The sequence below is a fragment of the Manacus candei genome, unplaced genomic scaffold (assembly GCF_025592945.1).
Source record: "Manacus candei isolate 608988 ecotype Guabito, Panama unplaced genomic scaffold, ASM2559294v1 h1tg000076l, whole genome shotgun sequence".
Taxonomy (NCBI): domain Eukaryota; kingdom Metazoa; phylum Chordata; class Aves; order Passeriformes; family Pipridae; genus Manacus; species Manacus candei.
In genome coordinates this window covers 11355058-11375407 of record NW_026138124.1, presented here as the reverse complement: position 1 = coordinate 11375407, position 20350 = coordinate 11355058, and the positions used below count along the sequence as shown (strand labels likewise).

General features: G+C 47.0%; 1 protein-coding gene across 5 annotated transcripts in view; it reads right to left on the bottom strand.

Moving 5' to 3' along the window:
- Positions 1-20350, bottom strand: part of SGSM2 (small G protein signaling modulator 2) — a 43893-nt gene that overhangs the window by 22470 nt on the left and 1073 nt on the right. For all 5 annotated transcript variants that reach the window (XM_051809974.1, XM_051809972.1, XM_051809973.1 and 2 more), the window contains exons 2-4: positions 14979-15054; positions 4033-4195; positions 2075-2236 (exon numbers count right to left, since the gene is read on the bottom strand). In XM_051809974.1, the coding sequence (XP_051665934.1) occupies positions 2075-2236; positions 4033-4195; positions 14979-15054 (401 nt within the window). The remainder of the gene's footprint in view (positions 1-2074; positions 2237-4032; positions 4196-14978; positions 15055-20350) is intronic.

The following is a 20350-nucleotide window of genomic DNA, read 5'->3' as shown; positions in this document are numbered from 1 at the left end:
CTATGGAGAAATTAATTCAGTTTATTTTAGACATCTGCTTTAGAAGCAGATAATTTCCTAAACTATATCAATAACATTGACTAGATCTCCATGGAGCATAAAAGGAGCCTGGAACCACTAATTCAATAAAACTACACCCCAGATTTCTACCTTTAACCAGCTGACCACCATCCCTCCTTTGGATGCACATTCTGCCCGTGATCAGCTGTGATAATCCCAGGCAAGTCACCTCCTCTCAATATGCTCATTCTGCTTCATCTATTTTTTAACTGAACTCTTGAGAGGCAGGAGCTTGCCTTGTGCTCAATGTGTTTACCCAGTATATTTGATCTGGGGCTTTGGGCACTATTGCAATATGGAGACAAACAATAACTCTCTGCAAGCAATTTTGTCCATTTTCCACAGAGACCAAACAATCCACACGTTCTTAAACACCTCTTTCATCTGTGAGGAATCACCTCGAAACACTGTCAAGAACAATGAACTGCTACAAATAGTAGCTCCTGCAGTGACCCCAAAGTCTTGCCAGTACAGCAGGCAAAGCTGCCTTACAAAACCACACAGCCAAAAAATCCAAACACCCACATTTCTGGAATGCCACTGTCCTCTGTGGTCTGTTCACTAGGTGGGGCTCAAACTCTAAAGCACCTGCTCCTCCTCTAGGACAGAACAGCTGAAGGATGTGAACATGGAGCATTGGAGCAGTAATGTCAAAAATGCATGGCAACAAGCCTTAGGAAGAGGTTTGTTTTATTCACCAAATCAGGTTCTCAAAATCACATACCTGCAATTAAGGACCTGATCCTAACTCATCTAAAGGATGGGGAAGGCAGGAAGGTGAACACCTCCAGCACACAGTAATGGAAAAATTGAGAGCAAACTCTCTTTAACTTGTCTCCTGGTGGATTACATGGCAAAGAAATTACAAAACCCTTGTGGCCGTGTACCCACAGACACTGAGACAGCGACTGAAATGCTTCCATTAACTCTGGCTCTGCGACACAGCCAAGCCTCCCTCTGCCTCTGCTGCACACAGCTCATAAACCAAGCTGGTATTACATGTCCCAGAGCAACAGTTTGCTTGAACAGCACAAAAACCTTTCTTCCATTCTCTTGCTTTTTAGTGGGAAGATACATCATGAAAATAAAGCTGATGACAAGGAAAACAGTAATGCAAACTTGGAAAATACTGTAAAAATAAGTTGCCCTGCCCTAGCTCTCGTCCTGGGCTTTGATGGGAAAGAATGTGTCCCCCAGTGTGCACTGACAAGAGGACCCCTGCAAACAAACTGCAGTGGCAGCAGATATACACATACCTTTCTGGGACCACATCAAGCTTTAGGGTCCCTCCCTTTATCTTTTTATGGGAAACTGTCCCCAGTGTGCCCCATAAGTCTTCTGTATCATCAGTTATGGGAGGGCAGGAAGGGTAAGAGTTAAGAGCCACCCCTTGGGAAACCACAGCTGATCCTGGGCAGCAGGAAGCAATGACAGAACAGAGAGAACTTGTCTTTTCCTCTTAAGGAGTCCCTGTGGAATACATCCATAAAGCATTGATGCTCTTCTCTGGTTTTGCAAGGGAAGATTCATTTTACACAGAGCTTGACTTTTATAAAAAGGAAACATAATTCAAAGAACCTGTTTTCACAACCCTAAGGTTTTATGTCATTAACTCCTCTTGTTTTAATTTTCCCTTCTTTCATCTACAAAGAGCATCTTCCTCCCTGACATATTAAAGTTCCAAAGGATTATTTTCAACTCATAATCTATTAGAAGACATTCCTATTCCACTAAGATCTAGGTCCCATTAGAATCTGGGCACCTAATATACTTGAAGTTAGGGTTTTCAGCTGATTTCTGGAAAGCTGAATGTCTGTTAACAGTTTTTGTAAGCCTGAAACATCATCACTGATTAAAAACAAAAGTACATTTATTTCTAAATCTGTGCAACTGGTTTCCATCTGACCAGAACTCTGCATCACAGAGGTTTGAAGACTTTTGATGAAATCCCTTGTTGCAGATACCCAAACTCAGCATCAGCCCAACAAATCCCTGTTTCTGCTTCTTTTCTTACCTGCAGTTGTCAACAATGTACTGCACGATCTTGTCGAGCACCTTCTCGATCAAGGCAGTCCGAACCCAGATGTGTTTGATGGCCTGAGGGGTCAGGACAGGAGTTTTGCTCGTGGTTGATCCCTGTCTCTTGAGGGGTTCCTGCCCACTGGGCTGGTTTTTCCTGCAGAAGGTGATAAAGTAAAAGTAGTCAGAATTCCGACTGCTCTTCTCCCCGAGAGCTCTCCACGTGGGGAGGGCTTGGAACACCCCCTGTGTCTGACCAGTGCAGATCTGTACACCAGCTGTCTGCACCCCTGGGGGAGCACTCCCTGCCTCTGGGGTGTGTAGTTCAGTTTTGACTCAATGAGGAAAGATACTGTGACATCCACAATCTGCAGGAGAAGATCCATGTTCTCAAACAATGCTGTTCTTTGCCAGCACTCAGGTTCCCTTTCAGGAAACTGTTCAGTTACAAAGAGTAAATACATTTGTTTGGGGCTCTTTGGGGTGAGATCTGTAACTTCTCTCTGCATTTACACAGTCCCTGGTCCTCCAGGAGGCCATGACAGCACCTCTACAAGGCAAGAAATACATGCCAGCACTGACAGCTGAGCAATTCCATTGTGTTTAGCTGCATCCTAAAGAGGGGCTTTCTTGAGCCACAACCTTGGGACCAGTGAGGCAGCTACAGCCCTGCTGTCTCATTTCACACACCCAGCAAAGCGAGTCCACCCCCTACAGACCTCCCATTAGTCTCTTTACTGTGCACATTTTCCACAGCACTTAAATTTTGTGGCTGTTAATAGTTGAAAACCACAAAATTCCAAGAGAAACCACAGAATTTAAGTCATTTGCTCCTTTCTGTCAGAGCACACAGTCAAAGATCTCTAGTAGTTAGAGGGGGGTTTGAGTGGGCTCGTAACCAGGAGAGGCTGCTGAATTTTCAGCAGAAAGCATCCTTCTTCCCAACATTTTAAGAAATAAAATTAATAAAATGTCAGTCTGTATCAGTAGGCACACAATTAAAAATATATCAAAAATGGGTACATACCTGCTAAAAGCTACATAACAAAGCCTGATAACTACAAGTCTAATAAATACCAGAAAATGACACAGAAATATAAATGCTAATTTAAACAACTGTCAATAATTGAAGACTTCAACAGAACAAGAAGTTAAGCTCTCTTGGCAAAGCCCTTCTTACAGCAAGTTAATCAGAGGCTAAAAGTTCAGATGATGTACAAAGAGCTCTCAGGGCTCAACAGTGGCTACACAAAGAAGAAAAAACAGTCCTGTCCTCAGCTTACAGGACAAGACACTCCTCCCACAGGCTCAGGCACTGTGACTCCATTAGCAGAACCACATGGAAAATTTTAATTGCACTACTCACCAGCACCAAGAAATTTAAGACTTTCTGTAATCTCTAGTCCTTGACTCCAGGACAAATTCTGTTGTGCTCAAGTCCAGTATGTACTTAACAGCTTTCCTATATCATCCTTCCTCCCATCAGTTTTGTATCCATTAACTTAACTATTCCTACCATGATACCCACAAATCTGTCACTGGTTTGACAGAAGCATGCCAAAACAGCTTTGCCACTAAGTCTGTTCTTTGGTTCCTCTTTCCACCCACTCCCTTCCCACCAAGCTGGTCCACCATACCCCGGCTGTGAGCCCTCTGAAATCACCAGCAATTAGTCACTTCTGGTGCTGTGTGTGGGCTGGACGTGCTGCTCTGCTGGACTGAGCAGCACAATGAAACACCAAAGGCCCAGTTCCCCACCTCTGCCCCTCTGCTTGCTGCCAGCCTGATCAAACACAACCATCTGCCTCTTGCTACAGCCACGAACGAGACACGTGGCCCAGGCAGGCCCTGAATTCCCGGAGCAGTCTGTGTGTGCCCAGCACGCTGCACACACACACACACACACACACACACTCTGCAGGAACTCTGCTGGCAAACAGACCTTGGCCTCACCTGCTCTCCACCTGCTGCTGCAGCTCCTGCACCTTCTTGCACACGTCCCCCGCGATGGGACACGTCTTGCCCACCTTGGTGAAGAGCGCGGCCACCTTGTCGGAGCGCAGGAAGCCGGCGGCCCTGCGCCTCAGCATGTGCAGCAGACACGCCTCCACCACACCTGTGGGACAGGGACAGTCAGGGGGACAGGCAGACACACTGCAACTCCAAACCAGATCATGCCAGCACGTGTCTAACCTGCAACTACAAGCACCTTGTAAGGTACAGATCATGGCAGTACAAAACCAAACTGAAATCTCCCAGTAATGTCACCCCACTATGCACATCACAGACTCACAGAACCACTCTGTACACACCCTGATGGCACCAGCAAAGCACTGCACTGCACTATGTCAGCCTTGCAAGACTGCAGCAGAAATCTATCCAGCTCTGGTGTAACCTGCTGCAGGAAAGAGAAACAAAAGAAATATAAATTAAAAAAAACCAAAACAACAAACCAAAACAAAAAATAAGCCTTCCCTGTCTATCAGCTTTTAAAGTGAGACTGCAGATGAGTCACACAGCCAACACTGCCCATGTGAAGGGGTGAAGGATTCATTCACAGGCAAGAGAGGAGCCAGCTGTAGTGCCAGGTGTGCCCACGCAGCAGGGCAGCCCTCACAGGGTCTGCGTGAGCACCCCGCTCTCCTGCACTGCCTGGCAGCAGGGCAGCCCCGGGGGAAACCACAGCTCAACTGCACATGAAATGTTCCTCACAGGAACACATGCCTCTCCATCTGCTCCGATACTCTCTGCCTCTCACCCAGCACTCAGTGGCTCATTTTGAGAGAAGGCAGCCTTTTGTTGTTGCACTTCACGCCCAACACTGTCAGGTGCTGAGCACTTCTTGAAGACTCCTCTCCTTATTGTACTCGAAGGCTCCAAATCCCGCAACACTTGAATGCCTGCATCTGAAAAACCCCTGTCTGCACTGCTCAGGCCCTGGAACTAACCCGAGTGCCACCGAGCAGCAGGTCTAACACTGCTTCCCATGCTGGTGCACTTCCAGCCAGAACTACTGCCCCAGAACACAACCACCCCATCAGGCACAACAGCCTGGAAAGAGGACCAGGACTCCCGGGCACATCCCCGCGTGACCCTGTGAGCAATCAGCTCATGGCAGAATGGTGCTCTGCCATCACAGGACATCTGCGGGGGCAGAGCAGTGCCTGTCTGACACGAGCAGGAGAGCAGGAGCCCGGCGCCATCCCCGCGGCCAGGCTGGCTCCGCTCCGAGCCAAGGAGCATCCGAGCCAAGGAGCATCCGAGCCGGAACAGCCCGGGACAGGACAGAGCTGCCAGGGATGGAACAGTCCGGGACAGGACAGAGCTGCAGGGATGGAACAGCACTGCCCGGGGATGGAACAGCACGGGACAGGACAGAGCTGCCGGGGATGGAACAGCCCGGGACAGGACAGAGCTGCCGGGGATGGAACAGCCCGGGACAGGACAGCACTGCCCGGGATGGAACAGCCCGGGACAGGACAGAGCTGCCCGGGACGGGACAGCACTGCCCGGGATGGAACAGCACGGGACAGGACAGAGCTGCAGGGATAGAACAACCCGGGACAGGACAGAGCTGCAGGGATAGAACAACCCGGGACAGGACAGAGCTGCAGGGATGGAACAGCCCGGGACAGGACAGAGCTGCCCGGGATGGAACAGCACGGGACAGGACAGCACTGCCCGGGGATGGCAGCATGGGACCTTCTGCACATCACAGTCCTACCTCCTCTCTAGCAACCATCACAACAGCTCTTAACCCAGCAACTGTTCTGCTCTGCCTTTCAATCAGAAATAAAGAATAAGAAAAAAGAGAAGCTGCTTTCCAGATGCCCGGAGCAATGCAGCAACAATTGGTTCCAAACCCTAAACGAAGCAACCTGCCTTTAAAAATAACTGCAAAGAAGTGCATTGTTGTTGCTTAGGAAACAGGGTCTCTTCCCACCTCCACTGCTTTTTTTTTATTTCTTTAAAACAATAAAATATTAATGAAACAAATTCAGTGAAAAGCACAGCAGGCACAGCTTTAATTATTAATAAATGCTGCAGCTGCCACTGAGGGCAATTTCCACAGTGACTGTCTCTAAAGCCCCAATATTTAATTAGTCCATTGTGACATTTCTCATCACAAGGACTTGGGTAACATCAGTCCCCAACTGCCCGTAGCACACGTGTAGGGATTTTTTGTGAGGGGAGAGACACTGGACTTCACTGCTGGATTGCCTCAAAATGTATGTTCCAGAGCATGAGAGATTAATGCATGTCCAGTTCTGCGTGTAAGGCACCCTCAGATCAGGGTGCAGGTTACAGCCCTGCTGCTGTGACCCTCAGGGCACTTCATTCTCCTCCACTTCACCCCCTGACTGAGACTTACAGCACTGGTTGTCTCCAGTTCTTCTGTTCAGGCTGCTTTCTACAGGAACTACTCCAGAACAGCTGACTTTACACTGACACCTGACTGGATCTGAACATGCTTCCAAACACACCGTGTCTTGTATCCAGTTAACTACAAAACATCCAAGGAGGGCAGCACACCTTGCCACAGAGGTGCCACCCCAGCCCAGCCCAGGGGACTGTGGGGGTGTCACCCTGGCAGCACAGGACAGCAGGAAGGCATCTCTCCAGCACAGTGAGCAGCACGAGAGTGGCACAGCACAGCAGCCAGGGACAAGCTGCCTGGCAGAGCCCACAGGGCTTTCCCTTGGCTCTGTGTCCAAGGCAGGCACTGAGCTCGCTGCACCTTGCCAACACTGCCCACAGCCAAGCTCAGCTGGAAAGCAAAATCAACACATCCTGAACACACTGGGAGAAGAGTCACCTCAAGCTGCAGAATCTTTTAAAAGACAGGAGAGGACCTTGGCAATGATGCTTTTTGATAAACCAAAAATAGGCAACGCCCTGGAGTGCCAAAGTGCAAAGCTCAGCTTGCTGCCTAAAGACATGACACGCAAACCCTCTGAGGGGTTGTACCTATGGGACAGGGAAATGAAGTTATTTACCTTTTCCAAAGAAAATGAACCATTTTCCCCTCTTTGGAATCTGACACACTAAAAAGACACTAACTGACACCAGAAAGGCATCAACAGGTGGTCTTGTGCACACACACATACACATGCTGTTGGATACAGGTGTGTGTGCACACAGGTCAATAACTACTGTGAGCTCTCTGGGCACAGCCCTATGTGATCTGAGCCTGCCTACAGTCACTGCACCTACAACAAACACAGTCAAAACTCATCACAGAAAAAGGCAGCAACTCGTTACACATGGATTGGAAGAGCAGCACTGCACTGGGAATAAACCAGCACAGCTCAGGTAATTCCCTTGTATGGTTCCACTGACAGCAGCCATCTAAAAATCCATTAACTCCAGCCAGTTTTGAGGAACATTCCCTGCAGTATCCACTGCTGAATTTAATTAAGTGCAGATATATTATTGATTTACAGTTCAAATAATCACGGTGCCCACCAAGCTTTGGAAAATGTCACTTTTTTATGACTTCACCACGGCTACTTCTCGCAGAGTCAGGTGAACAAGGTCGGTTTTCTCCTTTTTTGCCTCTAGGAAAATCTTGACATGACTTAATGGAGTGTGAAATGAGAGCTCTGAGGCTGGAAGGGTGGTGAGCAGAGAAAAGAAGGCCTGTGGAAGGATAATTTATGGGGTATATTTAGCAGATGAGATTTTCTTTAGACAGGAAGAAATACTGCAGCTAAATACCTTGTTTTCATGGAAACTGTGCACAGGGAATCGAATTCTTGAGGCTGAAGAAATTAAGAACAAGTGAAAAGAGGAGGATGATAAAGAAGACATCAGATGCTCACGATCTCCAGCTGCTGTTGCTTTTCCCAGATAACCCCAGAGCTGCCCAGTCTGAGAGCAGTGTCACTGCCCAGTCCCAGCACCCTGTGTCACTGAGCAGGGCAGGGGAGACTCAGCTGTACCTGTGTGTCAGCCCAGCAGCAAAGGACTGCAGAGGAGACACCCAGAGGTGCTCCTCTGCCCTCATTCACCTACTCCTGTTTGGTTCTGCCACATAACATCCTATGTTCAGTCATTCCCTGGAAAATAGGAAAGTCTCTAAATGGACAATCCTCACTTCTAAAGATAGCTCTGGCCAGGAAACACCAGGGCTGGAAGCTGGTGACTGCTCCCCTTTCAAATCTTGACCATTAAGCTTCAAGGATCTCAATAACCTTCAGGAAATGGAAGCGTTTCCATTAAACACTGTTAAGGGTAAATCAAAATTACTGAGCTTCCTCTAAGTATTGAATATGATCCAATTAATGGCCCAGGATTAAAGCAAAAAACTTAGCAGAGTTCTCTAAAAAGCACGACAGATAATGTTTCACTTCTCAGACTAAAAACACATGCAGTTAAAAAACTGCTTCATTTCACATCAAAGCTAGTATTCACTCTCTCTTCTCCCCTCTGCAGAACACCACTCATTACTTTAAGCATCATCTTTGGAGCACAATCAAAAACCTTTTAAATTTGTGTGAAAAAATATTTGCCTCCCCCTGATTATGATCATCTCTGGTACTCTCTTTGGGCTAATGTGTTTATCAAGTGAGGCAGAATCTCTGTACACTGTTTTTTAAGCATTATTCATCACCAAAAATGTTTCTTTTCCAAATAGGAGCAATAATACACAGAGGGTTGTGTTTTGTTTGTGAGAGACTTGCATTTCCATAGCAGATTAACTACATTTTTTTTAAATATCCACGCTGAGGTTAGAAAGCCAAAGAATTAAGATGATAAACTGTCAGGTTGAATAATGGTTATTTACATCTGTTTCTACAGAAGTTACATTTCTGTGAGCTAAGGAAAAAAAAGAGAGAAAATTGAATTTTCTGTCAAACCTATGACCATAGTGCTATTTAGAAGCCTCAAGAGAACCACCTAAAAACCCCAAAGCATAAGACATCTCTTCCCAATGGGGCTGATTTTCAGAAGAAGTGGAAAACTGCCACTCCAATTGAAAATGAAGGGAACAGCTCGTTGTGTGGACACTCAGGTCACTCCATAAATGAGGTCCAGAACAGCTCCATGTCAACCTCCAGTTCCTTTCATCTGTCAACACTTTGGTGCCATATTTTAAACAGGAGGCAGGAAAAGGGCTTCTATCAGGAATTTACTTCTTGCCTTAAAAACCAACAGTTTCCCACATTGTTGCCTTCCACAATTTTACTGCAAGTTGTGGCTATTGGATATTCTTCTGGAAGCTGTACCCTCATGAAGCAAGCCATTGGATAAGGATCTCTGGGTAAGAAATGTCCTTAAGAGATACATTTCTATTCCCCAGCTGATTTTATTTTCCTGTCATGAACTTTAATCCAGCCTTGTAATTTAGGGTCACGAAGGAAAAGATTTCTGACTCATGATTTTTCATGGCTTGGGGCTGGCAATCGTGACGTTTGGTGACTCTGGTAATTGCCTGGATTTCAGGTCCTGAACGAGAACAGAACATGAGCTCCAGCATCATGCAGCCATGGGTTCCTAATTAGATCTTCTCTTTCAAACACAATTAACTTTGTGCAAAATGGGATAACAAGTCATCATACGACCAATGAAGGCAACAGCCGCACAACTAACACATTGTTGTGGTTAACCCTTGTCTCTGTGGGCAGTGCAGGTTGTCAACCAGCACTGCCGGGCACTCCTGCAGCTCACACATCATTCCATCCCCAAAATACCTCCAGCAGTCACCAGCCATACTCATGTTCAAAGGATTCCCCATTTTCCACTGCCAGCTTTGACAGAGACTCACCCATGACTTCAGGTGATGCTCTTTGACTGTGTTCCTACAAACATTTACAGGCCCTGAAGATCTCAGCTAAGCACGTGGCTCCAGAAAATGCAGCCACACAATTGCTTTCCTACTCCCTCCCACCTCCAGAATGAGTGGAGTACTCCTCTGCTTTAGGAAGCTGGGGAGTAACTGTTAAACTGTTGGATAGAAAGTCCAGTCTCAGTGTTTTGCACATTAACTGCAATCCTGTTATACACTGAATTGGTGCTAAAATGTGAAGAGGACCCAAGAGTGTGTTCTGTTTCTCAGAACACACCAGTCCTTTTGCTGTGAACAGATCCTGACTGACTCAGAGCTATTCCAAATAACAATTCCCTCTACTTATTTTCCAAGAAGGAAGCATCTTACACAGATGATTATCCAAGTGTAAGTGCCCCAGGGCTTGTGAAAGGAAACTGCAATGGATGGCCCACACATCAGGTCTTGAGTGTGGAACTAAAGCCTGAGGCACAGACATCTCAGAAGCAGTCGTGGGTGACAGTTGTCCTCGCTCTGCTTCCAAGAACAACAAATGCTTGTGCAGTCCTCATGTACACAGACACTGTAGGAGCTTCAGAGCAAGAGCACCAACATGAGGCCAATAATGCCAGCTCAGGAGTGCTTCACAGATGCAGCCATTTTCATCCTCAGCCTGCAGTCCAGCTCTGACCTGCCACAACCCAGCCTGAGTCAAGACCTATTCGAGTCTCACTGACTGAAGGAAACACAGGGAAGCTGAAGGAGCTGCTGCACAACCAACAGGAGCACAGGAGAGAAACTGTACTGAGAAGAAGCAGTATGATGATATTCACCTACTACCTGGCACATTGTGCTTATAGATGTGGAAGTCACCCACAAAGGAAAGGATGGACGCTGCAGAGCTGGCCAGGGCACTCACAGCACTGCAGAGCTGCTGTGTGGACCTCCTCATGCATGGACCTCCTCACACACCCACCCACCTCTCCATGCATGTATCTATCCATCCATTCACCTCCTCACCCATCCATTTACCTCCTCACACACCCACCCACCTCTCCATGCATCCATCCATCCATCTATTCACCTCCTCACCCCTCCATTTACCTCCTCACACACCCTCCTCGACCACCATGTCCAGCAACTCCCAAAGGTTTCACAGGCAGCTGCTTCCAGAGCAGACTGGACTGGCAGCTGGGCAAGTCACCCACTCACATCCCAGGGGACATGTGCCATGCAGACCTGCCATCCTCAAAGAAGGTTTACAAGAAGCCCCAAGCACAACATTAAATACCGTTCTGCAGCTCAAAATCAGAACTGGCCTTCTCAGTTCAGCCACAAAGGGATTCTGTACATTTTAATTAGCGGGTTTAATTACTGGCAGCAGATTTATTATTCAGGCCAAAAAAAGCTCTTAGTGCAGTTCATCCCTTCCTTAATTTGAATTGAAATTTGATTGAAAAGCCAAGTTCTGCATGTTTGACAGTGCCCAAGTTACTATTTTCACTCATGTTTAGTGCCAACCTTCCCCCAAGTAAGTACATTCCCTTTGCCAAGCAGGCATGTTGGATTTACATCTAAACAACATATATTTTGATTGTAACGCATCCCAGCCCTCAATAAGCCACCTGAAGTCTATGGCAATTAGCTTACAGCATGGGAATTCAGGATTATTTCATTTAATGCACTCAAAATATATAACAACAAACTACTGAGACTCATTTCAAACTATATATTAAAAACATAAAGACTGTCATTCAGGTAACAGTGTCTTGGACATTCGGGAATAAAGCATGTTCCAGTGCATTTGCTGTATGAAGCTGACTGAAGTTTTTTAATTGCTTAAAGCAGCACGTTACTGTCAGACCTGAAGATGGACAACTACACAGAAAAAGCTCAGCAAAGTGCAGGGAATTTTTGGATGAACACAGCAAGTGTAATGCACTGAACTGGAAACCCTGTAAATACACTCCAGGTAGCTGGAGAGACAGAGAAAAGCTTTCTTTTTCTTCCTCCTCCCCTCAGAAGTGCAGAAGCTGGGAAGGGCTGGTGTTCCCTGCGAGAACACCTGCAGCCATGGAAGCTTCGGGCACTGGGGGAGCAGGGCCGGGAGGAGGGCTCAGCACTGCAGAGCCAGCTCAGCGAGGCCCCACGTCAGGGATGGCAGCTGCCGTTCCCAAGGAAACGTCTCCACAGAACCCAGGCTGGAAACATCCACATCCAGTTCCCCCAGAAGCACCAGCCACTGAAGATGCCACGAACAGCCCTGTGTCACTGCAGCCTGGCTGAGCACACACCTCCGGAGGAACACATCCACAGCAACCCCAGCCCAAGGCAAGGGGGAATTCTGTCCCACCACGTCCCACAGCAACCCCAGCCCAAGGCAAGGGGGAATTCTGTCCCACCACATCCCACAGCAACCCCAGCCCAAGGCAAGGGGGAATTCTGTCCCACCACGTCCCACAGCAACCCCAGCCCAAGGCAAGGGGGAATTCTGTCCCACCATGGCACACACCAGCCATGCTGCAGAGGCCAAACGGAGCTGCTACAGCTCCAAACCACAGAGCTGCATCTTCTAGAAACTGGGGGGATGAAAGAGCCCCTGGGACGTAACTGGGTTATACACTGGGCTGAGAACAAATACAGAACCCCCTGCACTTCTCATAAGGATGAAAACGTTGGCACTGCTTTCAGCCATCTAGGACCTGGGGCAGCTAGGAAATGTTCAGTTACTGATGCAGACAGACCCTGAAAATCAACTATCATGTATTTAAGAGACTCTTGCTAAACTCAGCCTTGCAGGAGAGTAAAATGATTCACAAGAATTCTATATTTATAACAAAGATTCACTGAAAATGACTCATGTACTGAGGCAGTCTTATTTTAAACAGAAGGGAAAAACCTCTTGAAGAGGCACATGGAACTGGAGTGGGGGAGGGAAGAGAACTGCACACACAGGAGAGCCCCAGCCAGGAGCTGCTAGCCAAATCTGCTGGAAGGGGTTTCTCCATTCAGTCAGCCAAAGAGAAAACAGAACATTCAGCTTCACCTGCTGCTGGTTTAGAGTTAATCAAGGTCTACGTTCAAAGCAGCATCGGGCTGGGCAATGATGAGTCAGCTCATGGAGTTATTAGTTCTTCAGATGCTGAAGAATCCAGAACACAAAACCAACTGGAATCACAGTGGGAGGAAGACAGACACGTGAAGAACACTTTACAGTATTCCTAATTTTGGCCAAGTAGAGTCTAACAGAAATAGCTGCCTGACACCAAGCACAGCTTCCAGAACAGGATTTCAGGAACAGGGACCAGACAGACCACACTGGGAGCTCTCTGGATCACACAGGCAATCTGCAGCAAGGGCATTGGCTCAGGGATCCTGCACCTCCTCCTGTCCTGGGACCATTTCCCACAGTTACTTTTTCTCCTCTGTATAGTACAAATAAGCAGTAGATAAAAGGGGAATGTTTAACACAACCACAAACTCAGTGGAGGGAACAGCTACAGTCTGCACTAACGGCAGCAAAACCTTAGCCCGAAAACGTGGTCAAAGCTGCCATTCCTGCACTGAGCATGCAGGGTGAATCAATGCTCCTGAGCTGTAAGTCAAAGTTAACTTGCCAACAGCAACAGGCTGGTGAAGCACAGCAGAGCAAACTGGAATTCCAATGGTTTTGGAATATCACTTTCAGGAAAGGTTACTATTCTCTGACTTTGGCTGTCAGTAATGTGTGTCAATCCTTCCTTGTCTGAATGGTCCACTTCCAGCCAAAGCCAAATCTAACTTCCCCTCTGCTTAACCTCTGCACTGCCATCACAGCTAACTGGGGAGCTGGCAGGCTGCAAATGCTCTGCTCTGGGAGATTCAGCAGTGCTGGGATTATGGCTGTTCTCCAATCACTCCCAGCATCGCTCCCAGTTGTCTTCCCTTTGAAGCACAGAGAGAAAGCAGCCAAGAATCCCCAGGCCAACACACATATTTACAGTTGTACAGAGCTTTCATTCTCAGCAGGATCTTGCTGTGATGTTTCTCCACACACTAAGTCTGGTTAATAGTGTTACATTTTTGTTGGCCCTAGTAAATTATGGGTTAGATTTCAGAACTGTTGAACCTCCATTCAACAATTCCTTCTCAGGCACTGAAAGCAGTGGCTAAGTCTCCAAAGGAGCAGTGGGTGTGAGCTTTCTGAAGCTGACCTCTACTGAGAACCCACCACTGGACCATCCTTTATCCACCCACCCACGGTGGATCACTCCATCACCACCACACACACATCAGTCTAACTCTGCAGGGAACAGGCAAACCACCACCAAATTCTAGAATTTATTCAGACTTAGATCGATTCACAGACTTCTGAATACCAGCTGCTCTTGGTGTACATAATGTAGAACACTATTTCTACTATCTATCTATCTTATTTTCTTTCTAATTCTTGGTAATGCCACTTCCAAAATACCATTTAAGGAGAAGTCCCCAGTGGCTCACTGATTATATTAAAAATATACTGGAATCTCCACAAAGTCATAGCCCAGGCCTCGAGTGCACCGTTTATGCAGTGCAGCATTTGGAGCAAGGGGAGAGCAGAAGTGTTGTGAAGATCTGAAACACTGGCCAATCAGCCAGTGGCACAATGCTGGCTGGAAAACTCTGAGATTTTCATTGTTTTCTGCTTAAGCAGACAACAGCTCTTTCAATGCTCTTTAGAGCTGGATTGTGTCACCTGTCCTCAAAATGAGACACCTTATTCTTCAAACACATCGAGACAACTTAGAGAATGAAGAATTTTCAAGTGGAAGGTGTCCAGATTTTAACCCATATCTGTAAAAACTTCACCTTTTGGTAAGTATTCTCTGGGATGTGTCTTACCCCCAAATACACATTATTTAATGTACTAGTGCTTCCTGGTAAATCACCTGTCATTTTGGCCTGGTACTTGGATAATGACATTTTAGTAGGAGTTACTTTATGATTTGTAACGTACACACACATGTAGCAAATATGAAAAGGTGGCATGGGCCTGAACACCATGATTTCTAACATCTAAATCCCTGCCTTTACCTCTGACAGCAGAGAAAATACATTTCTAGAGGAAAAGCAAGGTTAGGTAGTGTTAGCTGTCCCATGTGACATTTACCACACAGGGCGATGATGTGACTGCTGTCCTCATGGACGAACTTCCGCGTGACAGCTTCTTCCATGATCTGCTTCACCTGAAATGAACAGAGAGAAAGGCTTGGATGATCTCCACACAAACCAGCACAGCATTTGGGAGTTTCAGTTTCAATCATTGCTTGCCTTTTCCCCATCACCAACAGACTCACAACTCACACACCTCACATTTTGCAGGGAAGCATGGATTTAAGGAGGGAAAGGACAGACAAACCTGAGCAGCTTATCATGGGATGAGGGAACCTCTGGCAGAACAAGGACAGGTCTCTTTGGGGTGTGCCCCATAAAAGGCTGGATTATTGCAGCATGCCCAGCATACCCTCTGAAGAACTTCTCCAGAACAAGTTCCAAAGGGCTGTGCAAAACTTCATGATTCACCCTTGGCACAGTTCCTTCTGCTCATGAAACCAGATTATTTGTTGCCATGTCCCTTCTCTACTTGTGCCCTTCTGCTCTTTTTCAAGCACAAAACATCCCTGAGCTACACAGGCACACAGCCCTAGAGGGCTTTATGGCCACCTTCCTCCTGCCTGGGGACTTCACATGCCACAGCAATTATAACTTATGCTCTCAAAGCTCTGCTGCACCAAACACTGTACAGAATTATTATAGAACCTACAGAGAAGGCAGTGCCTTCAGTTTTTGCTTCAAGACACGATTTAACAATTACAGCAAATAAAATTACATTTATCGCACTTCTTAACGATTTAAAACAAAGCTCTTTTCCAGTTTCAGGGCTGATGTGTCAAGCTCCAGAGGGAAATCAGGGTAAATTACCAACTTTCAAAAATTAAGGAAGAAACAGACAAATCTTACAATGAGGCTCTTGGTGAGAGGCTGCACTCACCCTCCATTCATCTGCTACCTTATTCCTCCCCAAAGGCTTCCTCAGCCTGACACCAGATGAAAACTATTTGCCTCCACCAACTCATTTATCAGACACTCATTTCCTCCTAGCCACAGAGGGCTTGCTCTCTTCCATATACAAATCCACCATCATTTTTGGCTTCTCTCATTTGTGAGCTATGACAGGGCTAGGACACTCTGCCTAAAGAAATGTCAATTCACTTTCAGTACATGAAAGTAAGGGGTACCATGGCAGAAGACAACCAGACACTCTCTTCTTCCAACATTTAGGGCTAGCTGGGTCCCACTCCTCCACAGCACTGACAGGTCCCAAGGTCTGGAGCCTTCCCACTCAGCACTGGAGCAGCAGAAGGTGCAGAAGGTGCAGTGCTCCACCGACAGCTGGGCTCTACAGCTGCCTATGGAGATGCTTTCTCCAGTTTGGAGGGGCTTGCTCCTCCTCTGCAAGGCCAATTGTGGATGCTGTAACCAAGCATCCCTTCCCCCAGTAATCATGTTGAGGCCTCCGTGCCCACTCGCACACCCCCAGCCCGGCTGCCAGAAGGCTGCAGCTCCAGCACTTGCTGCACGAGCCTTTCAGCACATGGCATTCGCCTTGCCCCAAATTCTGGATCAAGTGGATCCTCCAGAATTTGTGCTCCTTATCAAACAGGAGCCCTCTGAGTTGCCAAGAAAACATTGGAGGGGAAAAAGCAAACGAGTAAGAGGCTTTGAAGGTAGAACATGTTTTATAGCTGAGGACTTCAAAGCAAGTGCTTTGCACTTTATAAAACCTGGCTCGCTGCTCACACCCGAGGCCTGACAATATAAACTCTGAGCAAGGCAATTTGTTTCTCTCCTGCAGCATTTCTGACACAGCTGTTAGAACTCGGGACCTCACAGTGAAGCAGCAGGAGGTGGAGGAGTAAGAGGGTATCAAGGATGAAGCACAGGTGTGAGGAGGCCTCGTGGATGGGCACTCACATCCAGATTATCCCAGGTATTCAGCACTGCCCTTGGCAGCACTGATGGACAGGTTTGGTGACTGCTTTCCTTGGCAGGAACCCAATAGCACTTGTCCCAAACCTCATGCAGAGGTTTGAAACCACTTAGAGGAATGACAGCAGGGGGGCAGAGCACAGCCCTGGGGACAGGACAGCACAGCTCTGCCTGTTTCAATTCCAGTCAACAAAAAATTTAAAGTGTATAAAAACTGAAAAAGAAAATGGTTTCAGATGCACCATCCAGTGCCTCCCAGCAGATGTCAAACCCAAGACGCCAGAGCTGAGAGCACAGAGCAGGCATTTGGTGTGTTCCCAACTGCCACTGGATCCAAGCAAGCTCCGTGCATTTTCTGGAGAGTGAGTGAATGTTATTAGAAAACATTTTCAAGGCATAGACAGGAGATGAGAAGATTCAAAAGCTGGAATGCAGTGTTGATCAATCCCACGTCATCCCTCACTGCCACGTAATTCATGGATGCTCCAGGCAGGGAGCTAAAGCAAATGTTTCTCATCAAATGGAACACAAGCCTTTATTTTTTTCTTTTATTCCCTTGCAATTTTGCCTGGCTCTTTGTAGGGATTGCTGTGCCTCTGTTCTGGGGAGGCACTTGTCAATGGAGCCTTCTGAGCACAAGCCTCCACACACACCCACTGGCAGTTACCAGCAGACCTGACCAAACTGCAAATTAATCTCATTAACAGAAACATCACTACCTGCCCCCCCAGTCACCCATGCACCTGCACAGGTCAGGAAATCCAGCAAGCCTATGGAGCTGCTGCTGGTGCAAAGGATGCAGGGAGGGCTGCAGCCTCCAGCCAGAGCCTGGAGAGGAGCCTGTGCCCCTGGGAGGGAGAGCCTGGGCTGAGGTGTGACACCAGCTCCCTGCACTGCCCTGGAAACATCCCTCCTGCTCTCTGTGCCTCCCCTGCAAGCCAATACAGGAGCCACACAGAGTAACCAGGCTGTTACCTGCACTGCCAGGTGGCACTAGCACAGAGGCAGTCCAGGGAACCACACCAGCCTCAGGGACACCCTGCTCCCCCTGGAAACGAGACTTCATGGGCACCACACTGCCCACCACTGCAGAGCAGGGACAGCTCTGCCCACCCAGGGAAAGATCTCAGCACTTGAGGAGTAAGGAAGATCCTGGTGGCAGGATTTATCCAGGTAAAGCACAGCAAGCTCCCTGAAGAGAAGCTGCTCAGCATTTGCACCATGTTTTCATGGATCACTGCTCTGACCTTCTCCCACATCCTACAATGGCCAAAACTTTCAGAAGCAGTCAAACACCAGACATACGTCACACTACATGGATTATTTAGTAAGTTTCACCAAAAAAGTACACAAGAGAAATGCCTTTATGTTTAATTTTTTCATTTTTGCTACAAGGAAGCTTTACAAATGGCAAGGAATAGTGCTCATAAAGTTACAGGACCACAGTCAAAGCCCACAGTGTTTTCTCCTCAAAGGAGAAAACCTCATGTCCAGCACCCGTGCCTCCTTCAGGTTGTACAGCCACTGCTTATCTCCTTTATCAATAGCTCCTGCTGCACTGACTCCTTCTTACTCCTGATGAAGGACTTGCTGGTGCAAAGAGAAGCTGTTCAATAACTACTGTATTTCTGCTCAGAATTGGTTGCATTTCAGGTGCAAGTTGAGACACTTTGTTTCTGAAGCACTCTGAAATCTTTCAGGGTGGAACTGCTAAGGTTATTGTTACCCTGTTTGTTTCACAGCTAGGAAGTGCTCTGTTTAAATCCAGAAATGGCAAAACCTCCATTTCAGGAGGCAGAAGGAAATGGCCAGAGAAAAGCCTGTTTTATGACTCTGCTTGTCACAACAGATTTTCCTACAGAGAGAGATAAATGTTTGAAACGTGAACTTCCAAGCAGCCTCAGCATGAATCCCAGCAGAGTTACATTTTCAAAACACATTACACGTCTTCCTTTCTGTGAGAGCCAACAAAATACATTCCCTACCAGTGGGAACTGAAAGTCCATCTGAGAAAAAGCAAACAGCATTAAATTTCCCAAAGGAAAGATGCAGAAATTTTAGCTGAGAGTGAGGCAAAACAAACTAAACACTTTGCACTGAGTGACTTTGGAGACGACAGTTATATGTTTTGCAAAGACAACTGAATTTTAACTGGTTTGGTGGAACAGCACACAGAAACAATCTGTGGCCTCTGAACTCCTTTGGATATTGAGGTTATGGGAATATAATTTAATGGGAAGCAGAGCCTGGATTTAGAGGACAAAAGAAGGGAACAATGGCTCTGAGAATGGCCATGGATGAGTCAGGTTTTCCCAGCAAGCCCACCAGCACACAGCAGGCAGGCAGGCAGAAGTGGCTGTGTGAAAAGTCACAGAGCATAAAAAATGAGGCTGAAAATTCTATCGGAAAAAGTTAATTACAGTCATTAAGGGCAGCATCATCTGGTGGGTGGCTACAAGTGGCTTGTGTTCAATTCCTGCCTCCATCAATTGATTACTTAAGACAAATAAAATCTCCATCTCAGTGTCTCCAACTGCCTCCTGAGCCCATTTTCTTACTGTGAGCACAGACAGGGGCCACACGTTGTGAGGGCACAGGTGAGAGGTGTTACCTCAACCTGCTTACAAACACCAAAAGCTCTCATGGCTATTTTAGGCTGGAAAGCTCTGGCCAACCCACTATTCATGTTCTAAAAGAGCATTTGTGAGGATTTGGAGATGGAAAAAACAGATCAATGACAAAACAAAAATGCAGATGACACAGAAGATACAAATAACACTTTTAAGCATTATTCAAGTAATTTAAAAGCCAAAGTCCAATTAAAAACATTTTAGAGACTTTAAAAACAAATTAGCCTCAGATTTTTTAATTACATACCACTTGTTCTTCTCAGCTCGAGCTGGCTTGGATCACAAAAATCCATTTCACTTTCCATCTCGTACATTAGCACAAGATTGTAATGTTCAGATTTGGAAAACATTTCTCAGGTTTATTTATATATTTAAACGTTACCCCGGAGAGCAAGCACACTCACTTCTAAATAAAACCTTACACTGTCTTGGCTCAAAAGTCATAGTTTAAGCTAAAATTTCTAATCCAAGTGGCAGGTTCCTGGCTGCATTCAGCAGGTGAGCAGCAGGTACCACCTGCCCCAGATCCAGGGGCTGGCTTGGTCATTCCAGGACATGGTCCTGCTGCTCTGCATACATATCATACATGCCTGCCCCTGCTCTACCCCTTCCATCTCCCCACGCTGACTGAGACACCTGATGTGTCCTGGTTTCAGCACTAACGAAGATCAGGACAGCGGAGTGGGGCTCAGGAACCTCGGCCATTACAACAACTTTTGAGCTGAGCTTTGCTCAGTCTGCTCCCCTGCTGCCGCACCCGGGGAGGGGAAGGAGCAGGAGGGCAGGTACCTGCTCAAAATACTTGCTCTCACTGTGACGGATAAACATCACAGCTCCACTTCAGTCCCGTGTAAGAACAGGC